This window comes from Hyaena hyaena, unplaced genomic scaffold (assembly GCF_003009895.1).
Source record: "Hyaena hyaena isolate Hyena2069 unplaced genomic scaffold, ASM300989v1 scaffold_400, whole genome shotgun sequence".
NCBI classification, from domain to species: domain Eukaryota; kingdom Metazoa; phylum Chordata; class Mammalia; order Carnivora; family Hyaenidae; genus Hyaena; species Hyaena hyaena.
In genome coordinates this window covers 1346449-1358206 of record NW_024081031.1, presented here as the reverse complement: position 1 = coordinate 1358206, position 11758 = coordinate 1346449, and the positions used below count along the sequence as shown (strand labels likewise).

General features: G+C 44.1%; 1 protein-coding gene across 6 annotated transcripts in view; it reads left to right on the top strand.

The window, feature by feature from the left end:
- Positions 1–573: 573 nt before the first annotated feature.
- Positions 574–11758, top strand: part of PCNX1 (pecanex 1) — a 174927-nt gene continuing 163742 nt past the window's right edge. For all 6 annotated transcript variants that reach the window (XM_039251845.1, XM_039251844.1, XM_039251842.1 and 3 more), the window contains exon 1: positions 574–891. In XM_039251845.1, the coding sequence (XP_039107776.1) occupies positions 739–891 (153 nt within the window). In that variant the 5' untranslated portion in view covers positions 574–738. The remainder of the gene's footprint in view (positions 892–11758) is intronic.

The window sequence follows — 11758 nt, the reverse complement described above, 5'->3', positions numbered from 1 at the left end:
TACAATAAACATGATAAAACGTCAGCCAGGATGCTGACAAGGTTCTAAAGACGAGGTTTGGGAGTGTGAAGGACCCCGTTTGGGGACCGGTCAGTGCACTTGGCAGGGTGCTTTGCCAGGGGCAGGAAGGGGTCTCCTAGAGCCCAGCCCCGCGAACCCCCCCACGCCCCGCCCCCAGTCCCGGGCCCTGCCCGCGTCGGCGCGCGCTTCTCCCGGGCGCCGCCAGGAGGCGCCCGCAGCAGCCGAGGCGCCGCGCGCACCCGCGGGGAGCCGGTCCGGGGGGCGGAGGGAGAGGGGAGGAGGGGCTGGAGGGGGCGCGGCTTGCTCTCCGTCCCTCCCGGGCGCCGGGCCTCCCTCTCCGCCGGGCCCAGGGCTGGCGGCCGGCGGGGGTCGCGGCGGCGGCGGCGGCGGCGGCGCTGACGGGCCGCGGGCACGGGGGCCTGGCTCCAGCTCCGGGTGTTAGGAGACAAGATGGCGGCGGCGCTGTGGAGGCTGGTCTCCTCCTCTTCTCCGCTCTCCTCCGCCCCGCCGCTCGCCGCCTCCTCGGTCTCCTCCTCCTCCTCGTTCGCTGCCTCCTCCTCCTCCTGCAGCAGCCCTAGCGACCGCCGGAGCGCCGGCCCGCTCTCCCGGAGCTCCGGAGGGGGATAGACGGGGCAGCTGCGGGCTCCGGCGACCGAGGCCGAGCTGGGGCCGGGGCGGGGACGGCGGCGGCGGCGGCGGCGGCGGCGCCGGGTGGGGATGGGGTCGCAGACGCTGCAGATCCTCCGGCAGGGGGTGTGGGCCGCGCTCAGCGGGGGCTGGTACTACGACCCGCACCAGGCCACCTTCGTGAACGCGCTGCACCTCTACCTGTGGCTCTTTCTGCTCGGCCTGCCCTTCACCCTCTACATGGTGAGTGTGGGGGCGGGGAGGAGGGTGGCCCCCTTTCCCGCTTCCCCCGGTCGCTGGCCGGGCAGCGCGGGCGTTCGGAGTCCGGCGGCTGCTCGCGCCTCCCGGACTCCGGGCCGGGGTCGCGCCTCCTGCGCTCCCCGGCGCGCGCCCGCCCGCCCGCCGCCCCCTCGGGCCCGGGGCCCCGCTGGCCGTAGTGCTCCCCTCCCCCACGCAGCCCCCACTTTCTTTAGGGTGTCCCCTACGTCGGCGATGACAGGAGGGACCGAGCAGTAGCAGCAGCCCGCACCTGGCGCCCCCGTGTGCCCCACCCTTTTCCGGGGAGGCAGTAGCCTCCCGGGCCCCTGCGCAGGGGTCCTGAACCTGTCGCCCCTCCAGCCCGTTGCCCCCGGGGAGGAAAGCCCGATGGAGGCGCCCTGCCCTCCGCGTCTCGTGGCAGGCGCCGGGCACTCGGCTCCTGAGGGACGCCGCATGCCTCCTCGGCACGCCTGCTCGTTTGCGCCCGGGCACCCCCGGGCGCTCCCCGCACCCGAGGCGGTTCCCTCGGCTCGCCGCACCTCGCCTCTAACCCCGGTGCGGGGCCCGCGGCGCGGGGGAGGGACGCGTGCCGCTCTGTGGGGATCGTAATTGCGGGGCGGCCGGGCTCCGGCTTGCGAATAGGTGGTGGTTGGAAACCTGGCTTCCTGGCCTTCCTGCCTCCAAATATCGTTTTTGCTTACCGCTGGCTCTTTTCTGCTCAGCTCTGTGGTCAGCGGCTGCTGTGTTTCCAGGCCAGCTTTGGGCGGAGGGAGCGGGGGAGATACGGGCAGTCTGGCTGGCATTTCAGATTTGTTTGGATTGGTTCAAGGCCGTTCACTGATAGGAAAAAGGAAGTACTGCCTGTTGCTGTATTCAGTACAATCCGCTTCTCCGAATGAGCTAGGTTTTTACGCTGTCTTTTCGCTGAAAGTTGTACGCACGTCTTTTTTCCCCCCCTTTAAACCACATTAGGTGAGGGTGGGGCATTAAGGAAACTAATGTGGAAGAGAGAGAATGCTTAAATTTCAGTTAAAAAATTTTTACATAAGTTAAATATTTAAAGTAACCGGAAGGGAGGAAAGGATGATAACTTTGTTTTAGGAGAGTTTCTCTTAAATGTATTTCTGTTAACTTTGTGGTTCGTTCTCCATGGAGCTATACTATAGTAAAGGCTCTGGATCAGAAAATCTGGGAGCATGCCTAGGAAGTGCTGTAGTGAGAACACCCCATCCTTTCCTAAGTGAAGCTCCTTTTCACTGATTGGCAGAAAAGTGCCTGCTTGGAGGAAGATGTGCGAAATTTTACATTCCCAAGCAGATTGTAGTTTTACATCAAAATTGTTTAGAAGGGACTTACTGCTGGAGGTAAAACGGACATTTAAAAAAAGTGCTGATGACTTATTAATTTTTTTAGAGGACTTGTTCACTCTTGCCCCATTCTGAAATTTGACATGAAGTGTTTTAATTTTCAATTAATTCTGCCCTCGGGGGTTCTATTTGCGCTGCTCTACCTTCCAGGAATATGACATCATTAACGAACAGGTTAATTACTTTGGGTGTAAGAATCCTCAGGCTGTCACAGAGCTTTCATGGCAGATTTCTCTTATATCCAAGAGAATTGTCAATTTAAAACTGAAACCGGTACGTCAGATGTGAGGATTAGCTGCTGTGCTGCGCTGTAAGGTTTCCATGTAAGCACGTGAACCGTGTGGGTGGCTAAGTCTCTTTGTGTAATCAGCAAACATTACTAAAGGAAATTAGCACAAAGAGAAAGCAATACATTGAGTTTACGGTTTCATTTTGGGAGTGTATTCAGCTAAATGTAATTCACAGATATTTGAGTGTATACTATATACCCGGCAGTTTGCTAGATTCTGGGAAAATTGCTCCTCTGACTTTCTTGTCTTGGTTAATGGCAATTCTGTTCTTCCTCATCTTTTAAAATCTCTCCTTGATTCGTCTTTGTCTCTTTTCACATCCGGTTCATCAGATTTTGTGAGTTCTGTTTTCAAAACCTAACTAAAATCCACCTGGTCCTCATCATCACTCACTTGGTTCAAGCCACCATTTATGGCTTCTCTGGGTTATCGCAGGGTTCTGATGAGATTCACTGCTGCTATATTCTTTAATCTTGTTACAGGGGTCTGAGTGATTCTTTAAAAACAGAAATCAGATGATGGCAGTCTTCTGCTCTCAGAGCCTGCCTTTCTATGTGTTTCTATTATGCCCCATCCCTTTGCCTTCTTAGAATTTTCCCCACGTAACAACTATGTTCCTGCCTCAGGGCTTTTGTACTTGGTCTTCTCCCTCTCTGTTTGGATGACTCTTCAAGGTATCTGTGTGACTTGCTCTACGTATTCAGATTTCAGTCATATGTGAGGCTCTTTCCCTGATGGCCCCTGTAACATAGCAACCTAGCTCCTCCAGTATTTTCTAGCCCTCCTTTTTCTCCTTTGTTTAATAATATTTATTACTAATTCATATATATTAGTATCTCTTTTTAAAAATGTTTGTATATTTTTGAGAGGAGAGAGAGAATGTATGTGTGCAGGAACGGGCAGAGAGGGAGAGAGAATCCCAAGCAGGCTCCTTGCTGTTAGCACAGAGGCGCACATGGGCCTGGGTCTCACGATGGTGAGATTGTGACCTGAGCTGAAATCAAGAGTTGGCCACTTAACCAGCTGAGCCACCCAGGCGCCCCGGTATTAGTATTTCTTTATCTCTTTGGAGGATATGGTCTGAGGAGGGCAGAGCCTGTTTTGTTCACTGCTTTGTTGTCAGGACCTAGATCAGTGCAAGGCTCAGAATAACCACTCAGATGTTGAATGATTAGAAATGAACAAGACACAGCTTCTGCCTTCAATGAACTTAAAGTCCAGCTTGGGGATAATGAACAGTTTACAAACAGAAGTGTTGTGAAAAGGTAAGTACAGAGGGACCCTGGATTTATAGTCAGGGGATTGATTTTTGTCTAGAGGCAGTCAGCAGAGAGGATTTGCCAGCATTTGAAAAAACATGACTACTAGTTGTATAGATTGAGAGAGATGGAAGGCTATACTTGAAGCAAAGCGCAGCATTCCATGTAAAAAACATCTCTGACAGTGACGCCTGGGTGGCCCAGTCGGTTAAGCGTTTGACTTTGCCTCAAGTCATGATTTCATGGTTCAAGGGTTCGAGCCCCATGTCCAGCTCTGTGCTGACAGCTTTGTGCCTGGAGCCTGCTTCCGATTCTGTGTCTCCCTCTCTCTCTGCCCCTCCCCCATTTGTGCTCAGTTTCTCTCTTAAAAATAAATAAACATTAAAAAAAAGAATGGAAAAAAATAAAATCTAACAGTAGTAGATTATTATATGTATGTTGTCTCAATGATAACCATAAATGGTAGTGACTCTTAAGTCACTTAAGTCTTTATTCCAAACGCTGTGTTCTCATTTTACTGATGAGGACACTTGAGGGTAGTCGTGGATGACATGTTTTGTGACCTTAGGCAATTAAAGAGCTAGATTTATACAGGACTTTTGTAGCCATTGTATAGGTAGCTTTTTTTTTTTTTTTTTTTAAATTGAAGGCCTGAAGTCTTTGAAGAGGTAGTAGGCTGAGTTAGGTAGAGTCTTAGGGCTTTGAGTATGAGTAAAACACTTTTGCTATAAGTAGCTTTTGTGGATGCTTTGAAAGGTAGAATTTATAGCTTCTACAATTATAAAACTTTTCAGTGGTGAAAATGAAGACGTGATTTTTTCCTTCTTACTTTCATTGTCTTTTCTGCTCCTTTTAACGCACTCACCCCATTTTATCTTTTATACATTTGACCCTTGAACAACCTGGGGCTTAAGGTCGCCAACCCCTCCTCGGTGGAATATCCACATATATCTTTTGACTCCCCCCAAACTTGCCTGCTAAGAGCCTACTGTTGGCCCTAAGCCTTTTTGGTTACATAAACAGTCAAGTAACATATTTTGTATGCTATATGTATTATATACTGTGTTATAATAAAGTAAGCTAGAGAAAAAAATGTTAAGAAAACCACAAGAAAATATTTACAGTGCTGTGCTGTATTTATCAAGAAAAGTCTGCATATTAGTGGCCTCTTATACTTCAAACCTGTGTTGTTCAAGGGTCAGCTGTAATCATTTTTGCACATGACATGTGACAGATGGTGTTGTAGTCACGAGCTTTGTGGTGTTTCCGTGTGGGGGGAAAGCAGATTGGAACTGGTGTTATCTTGATGTGTGAATCTTGGCTCTTATTGATTGTGCGTCCTTTGGGCAAGACTCTACCTTTCTGGACCCTGATTTACTCGTGAGACATTTCGCGTGTGCTTTGTAAGGAAATAGTTAGGAAATAAAAAATTATTCACCTTCAGAGTGGCCTTCGGTAAATGTCATTTGAAAGAATGGCTAATTAGAAGTGTTTCCTCTATAATGTTGTATGCCTGGAGGATATTAGATAACTTTCAGTTAGTCAAACAATTATCTTATTGCTCAACATATTGTTCTTCTGTAAAGACTTATATCCCTAGGTGATGAACTATAACATTAAAATCTATTTACGCAGGTGCTTCTCAGACTCCAGTTGACATCAGAATCACTAGAGCGTGTTAAAAATGTGCATGTACTCATGGTCCTTTTGATGCAGAGGATCTGGAATGTAGCCCCTTTGTTTGTATTTTATAGACATCCAGGTCAGTTTAAAGAACCCTGATCAATATGCCCATAAGTCCCATCCCCTGATCTAAATCCAGCTGCCTACTCATCATAACCTTTTGGCTGTCTTACAGGCATCTCGAAGGTATCGTGCCTAAATTGTTCTCGGTTCCCCCTGAACCTTCCCCACACCATCAGGACTAAGCTTGTTTTCTTACTCTGTCACCCTTGTGAATAGCACCATCGTGTGCGCAGTTGTTCGCTCGGTCGCCCTCCCCCTGTGTTATGAGCCCATCTTACCAATTCTTTTGTCAGAATATCTCAGCCCTTCCTTTCCCCTTCCTAGTTCACCTGGTGTTTTGTCTGTACTGCTACTTTAGCTTCTATTCTTACTCTTTTACAACTTCTTCTCTATCAAGTAAAAGACTCTGTGTCATTCTCTCTTGCTGATATCCTTCAATGATTTTCTTTTACACTTAGAATAAAATCCAGCGTTCATACTAAGCGCTCACTGAAACCAGTCCCACCTTTGTCTGCACTTTGTGCCATAGTCACACTGGCCTTTCTGTTACTTCAGCCTACTGGGCTTCTTCCTCATTCCGGGCCTTTGCACATTCTAGGACTCCTGAAGGGATACTTTCCCCCTTGCTCTTTGCAAAACCGGCTGTTGCTTGGTCGTTAGGGCTGGGCTTTAATATCATCTCAGAGAGGTCTGACCTGCTAACTATAAGCAGGTTCTCTCTCTTTTCAAATATCATGCCATCCTGTAACTTTCTTTCATAATTTCTATTCATAAACACATACACTTACCTTTGTTTATTTATTTGCTGTCTCTCATTCCCTTCCCTCCATACCTTTTAATTTCTCTAAGGGCTGGGGTTGTATAATTTGTCATTATATATCCTTCCAGTTTTAGTATATGTGCTGCCGAAGCAAGCACTGTCATCATATATCCTGTGCCTCTTATGTTTGGCTTATATTAAGCTTTGAATAAATACATGCTGAAGGAATTTTTTATAATAATATGTGAACCTTCTTTAGACTTATCAGCATAACTGATAGAGAATTTTGGGGGATGGGAAATTACTATGGGAAGGCTGTGTTATATGGGGGAGTTACAGCTTACCTGGAGGTTAGGTTCAGTGTCCATGTGCATGACAAAAATCAAATATAGAATTATTGGAAAATTAAATGCAGAAAGACTGATGAAAAACCCTTAAATCATTCAAAGTGTAGTATATATAGTTTCTTTGTATATGCAACTTCACAAATATATATACACATGATATATAGTAATATATGCTACACAAATCTATGGAGAAATGATATTCAGAAACTAAAATAGTCATAACAAATTTATGAAGGTTCAATTTTTTTCTTCCAGGTTATTTTATTGTATCTTCTATAGCTGATGTTTACCATCTACAGAATGGTAAATCCTTTATTAGTAAGGCTTTCTTGGAGGCCTTCATGTCATTTTCTTTAGCAAAGATTTAAAAATATTTTAGGGACACCTGGGTGGCTCAGTCAGTTGAGTGTTGGACTTCAGCTCAGGTCATGGTCTCACAGTTCATGGGTTTGAGCCCCACTTCAAGCTTTGCGCTGACAGCAGGGAGCCTTCTTCAGATTCTTTGTCTCCTTCTGCCCCTCGCCCCTTCCCCCCCTCAAGTGCCTGCGCTCTCCTTTCTCTCTCAAAAGTAAGCATTGAAAGAAATATTTTAAAGATCATTTTGAACAAGATTTTGTTATGATAACTAAAACTGAAATTTTCATAGTTTATGATTTATGTTTCCTAACAAGTTTAATTAGGAAAGTTTTTCTATTATAAGTTAGCAATTAAACATTATTTATTATTTTCTGTGTCCTTTAGGAAAAGTTTGATGAGTAGTTGGTGGTCTGTTTTGATGTATATCCTGTGTGTTTTCATACTAGTATTTTCTATAGTTAGTATCAAGGTGTATGTAATTGTTTCCATAATTGGTTATGACACAGATATAGCTCTTATCTCTTTATTATGTCATTGTCCCAAGATGGTTTACAAATGAAGTTCCCAAAAAGGCATCCATATTTGTCAACTTGCAGAAATGCTTGTGACTTTACAGAAATGGCAATTGGTTGCTAAAATGTTTTCATGTCTGTTGTTAAAGATGGTATGTTTTCTGCCATTTGAGAAATTACTCCAAGTTGTAAAATCATTTGGTAATTGAAAAAGTAGGAAGGTTTCTTCTATTTCTTTTCCTGCTTTCAAATGCATAGATTCAGCCAGGTAGTTTGCCTTTGCTAGCTGACTTTATTGAAAGCCAAATTTTTCCAACATTTTATTATGAGAATTTTCAGACAGAAAAAAGTTGGGAGAATTATACCTACCACCTGGCTTCTGTAATTTTAAAAATTTTATTTCTCTGTGTATCCCTCTATCTATTCAGACCTTCATTTTATTTTATTTTTTATTTTAGAGACAGAGAGAACACAAGTGGCAGAGAAGGGCAGAGGGAGAGAGAGAATTATTAAGACCATTTATTAAAGGGGGATGTTTGTGAAGTAACTTGTAGACATCAGTATAGGTCACCCTGAAACATTTCTGCACACGTACCATCAGCTAGAGTTACAATAGGCACAGATCCTAAGTGAACCATTGGATGAGTTTTGAGTGTGATAAATGCACACACCTGTGTAGTGCAACACCATCATGTTGTTGAACAGTAGTGTCACCGCAGGAACTTCCTGCTTCCCCTTCCCAGTCAACCCTCTCACCCTTCTTCTCATTTTTCCCATGGTAGATTAGTTTATCTTGTTCTCAAACTTCATTTAAATGGAGTCATGTAGCATATTCTTTAAAAAATTATTTTTTAATGTTTTATTTATTTCCGAGAGAGACAGCGTGAGCAGGGGAGGGGCAGAGAGAGGGAGACATAGAATCTGAAACAGGCTCCAGGCTCTGAGCTGTCAGCACAGAGCCTGATACGAGGCTCGAACCCATGAATCGTGAGATGATGACCTGAGCCGAAGTCGGACACTTAACCAAATGATCCACCCAGGTGCCCCATGTAGCGTATTCTTTGTGTAAATCTTTCTCAGCATCATGTTTTTGAGATTTATCCATATTGTATATATCAATAACTTGTCCCCCTCCCTTTTTTAAAGTTTATTATTTTTGAGAGAGAGAGGGAGGGAGAGAGAGAATTCCAAGCAGGCTCCGCACTGATACAGCGCAGAGCCTGACATGGGGCTTGAACTCACAAACCTGACCTGGGCATGAGGAGATCAAGAGTAGGACGCCTAACTGACTGAGCCACCGAGGCACTCCATTAACTTGTTCCTTTTTATTGATGAGCAGTATTCCTTTGTATGAACATACTGAAGTTTGTTCATCTTTATCTAGTCTCCTGTTGATAAGGCCCTCTTTTGGCTTTATATAGAAGGTATCACTGCACCGCAAGGGGACGTTTTATCAGGACTCAGAAGAAATTGGGAAACTTCATTAAATATCAAAAACATTTTCTCTCCTCAAATAAGAACATGTTTTAATTTAAAATACATTAATGAAAACATTAAAAAAATTAAAAAAAAAAAAAAAGGGGGCACCTGGGTGGCTTAGTCGGTTGAGCGTCCGACTTTCGCTTAGGTCATGATCTCGCAGTTCGTGGGTTCGAGCCCCGCGTCGGGCTCTGTGCTGACTGCCGGCTCAGAGCCTGGAGCCTGTTTCGGAGTCTGTGACTCCTTCTCTCTCTGACCCTCCCCTGCTCACGCTGTCTCTCTCTCTCTCTCTCTCCTAGAAATAAATAAAACATTAAAAAAAATTAAAAAAAACATTAATGATAATTGTATACTTTATCCTCTTCATTCAATTTTTGTAGTTTTGTATTTGCTTAGTATTTAGATTTTCTCTGTGATTTCAGTAGACTCTTTGTTTCATTATGTATATAGATATTTTTGCTAAATTCAAAATTACAGATAAGTAAAAAGAAGGAAGTAAAAATCTCTTGTAATCCCATTCACCCAGTTGAACATTTTAGTAACCAGGGTGTAGTTGGAGCTTATAAATATGTATTATGCTGCTTTCTTTAAAAAAATGGGCTCATAAAATTTGTACTGTTTTGAAGGCTTCTATTTTTGTTTGACTATAAATTGTGAATGTTTCCACGTAGGGAAGGAAAAGTAACAGTTTAAATAGCTCTGTAGTAGGCCATAGTATAGATGTGTTACAGTGTATCAAATCATTTTCCTGCTATTATAGAGGTTGTACTTTTTAGCTATTTAGAAAACACTAAGGGGAATATATTCCCAGTTCAATCTTTGTACTAGTCTTTTGTATAAATTCCTAGAAGTAGACTCGTTGAATCAAGGGCTATGCATATTTGTGTTTGATAATCGTTCAGCTTATGAGTGAATCCTTATATTAAGAGAGACCACGAATGAGAGAATGGTGGATAATAATGCGAGTTCCTGAGAAGGCAAGATAGCTGTGTGGTCTAAAGCGCACAGGCAGTAAGGGATCGTCCTGAGAAAGGAGGGATGTGGGGAGAAGAAGTGATGAGCAGTAGTTGGTGGTCAAAGTTGAGGGAGAGCTGTTTTTATTTTGATAATCTTCTTGTAGTGTGGAGTGTTTTCTGTGGGGAGTGAGGGGAGAGGTCAGGAGGGTATTCAAGGTTTAAGGAGGATATCTGGAAGGCGAGTTGCTGTCCTAAGTTTTAGAGAGTGGGGAAGGGGACTGACTGGCAAGGGATGGTAGTGTTGCCAGGCAATTTTGAGGATGCCTTTGTTTTTGTTTTTTTTTTTTTAAATACTTTTATTTATTTCTGGGAGAGAGAGAGAGAGAGAGACAGCGTGAGCAGGGAAGGGTCAGAGAGAGAGGGAGATACAGACTCTGAAATAGGCTCCAGGCTCTGAGCTGGCAGTCAGCACAGAGCCCGACGCGGGGCTCGAACCCACGAACCGCGAGATCATGACCTAAGCAAAAGTCGGACGCTTAACCGACTAAGCCACCCAGGCGCCCCCCCCCTTTTTTTTTTTTTAAATATTTTTATTTATTTCTAGGAGAGAGAGAGAGAAAGAGAGACAGTGTGAGCAGGGGAGGGTCAGAGAGAGAGGGAGTTGAGGATGCCTTTGAAGCTGAAGAACATGAGTTCAGAGTGTTGAAGAGGAATGTTCAGGAGAGAAATTTGGGGCAACATTTATTTAGAAGTTACTACCTTTGTATAGTTGTCACTTACAGTGGCCAAATCCAAGCCACAAGTAGACAAGATTTGGGGGAGAAGCTATAATTCATCAAAAAGAAGGTGGTTCAGACAGAACTCCAAGGCCTAAAAGCAGTTAAAAATCAGCGAAGGAGACAAGAAGGCAAGAGGGAAATGGAGAGAGGAACTTGTTACAGAAGCCAAGGAAAGGGAGTATTTTGAAAAGAAAAAAATGGTCAGAAATGCCAAATTACCCTCTTAAAAGGATGTACTCATTTTAAGTTTTCATCAACAGTGTTGAGAGTACCTCCCACATTCACTCGACACTTTCCCAGAGTGTTATTGTTGTAAATTTCTTATTCAATGAAATGGAATGTCCTATGAAACCATTTCAATAATATTCTGTTTTGATGATTGGTACTGTTTCCCTTGATGTACTTTTTAATTCAGACTTTATTTAGTACAAATTAAGGATGCTTACTGCACTAACGTATATCACATAACATCTATTATGTGATTTTTTCCCCCTGTATTCTGTACTCCTTTTCATAGCAGGCAACTGATAAATAAGCAGAAATGCTTCTTTGAGAAGATATTGATTGCTTTTTCTGTTATTTGAGTTAAATCAAATGGTTTTCTTGTGTCTCTGAATGGCTGGGGAGGTCAGAAAGTTATTTGGTAGGCCGGCTATCACCCCCAAGAACCCTCGACGAGTAACCTAAGAATTGCATTGAGTAATGGTGTGGAAAAGGGCAGATTACAGCAGATATTTTCCTACTGCTGTCTTCTTTAGTATATCGGTGCATTTTAGTAAATCACAGTAAAATTAGTAGTTACTGATTCTGATTCCTTTGCTTGTTTCCTGAAAAAGTTGGTTAAATGCTTTCTTTGGTAGGATTGTAAAAACAGTTCAGACAGGTTATCTTCCTTTATCCTTAGAACCCAAGAGGTTTTATCTTTTTTAACTTGCACGGTTGGTACTAGTCTCTGTTGCTTTGTGTTATGATAAGAAAGAAAAAACCTAGGGAAAAGCAA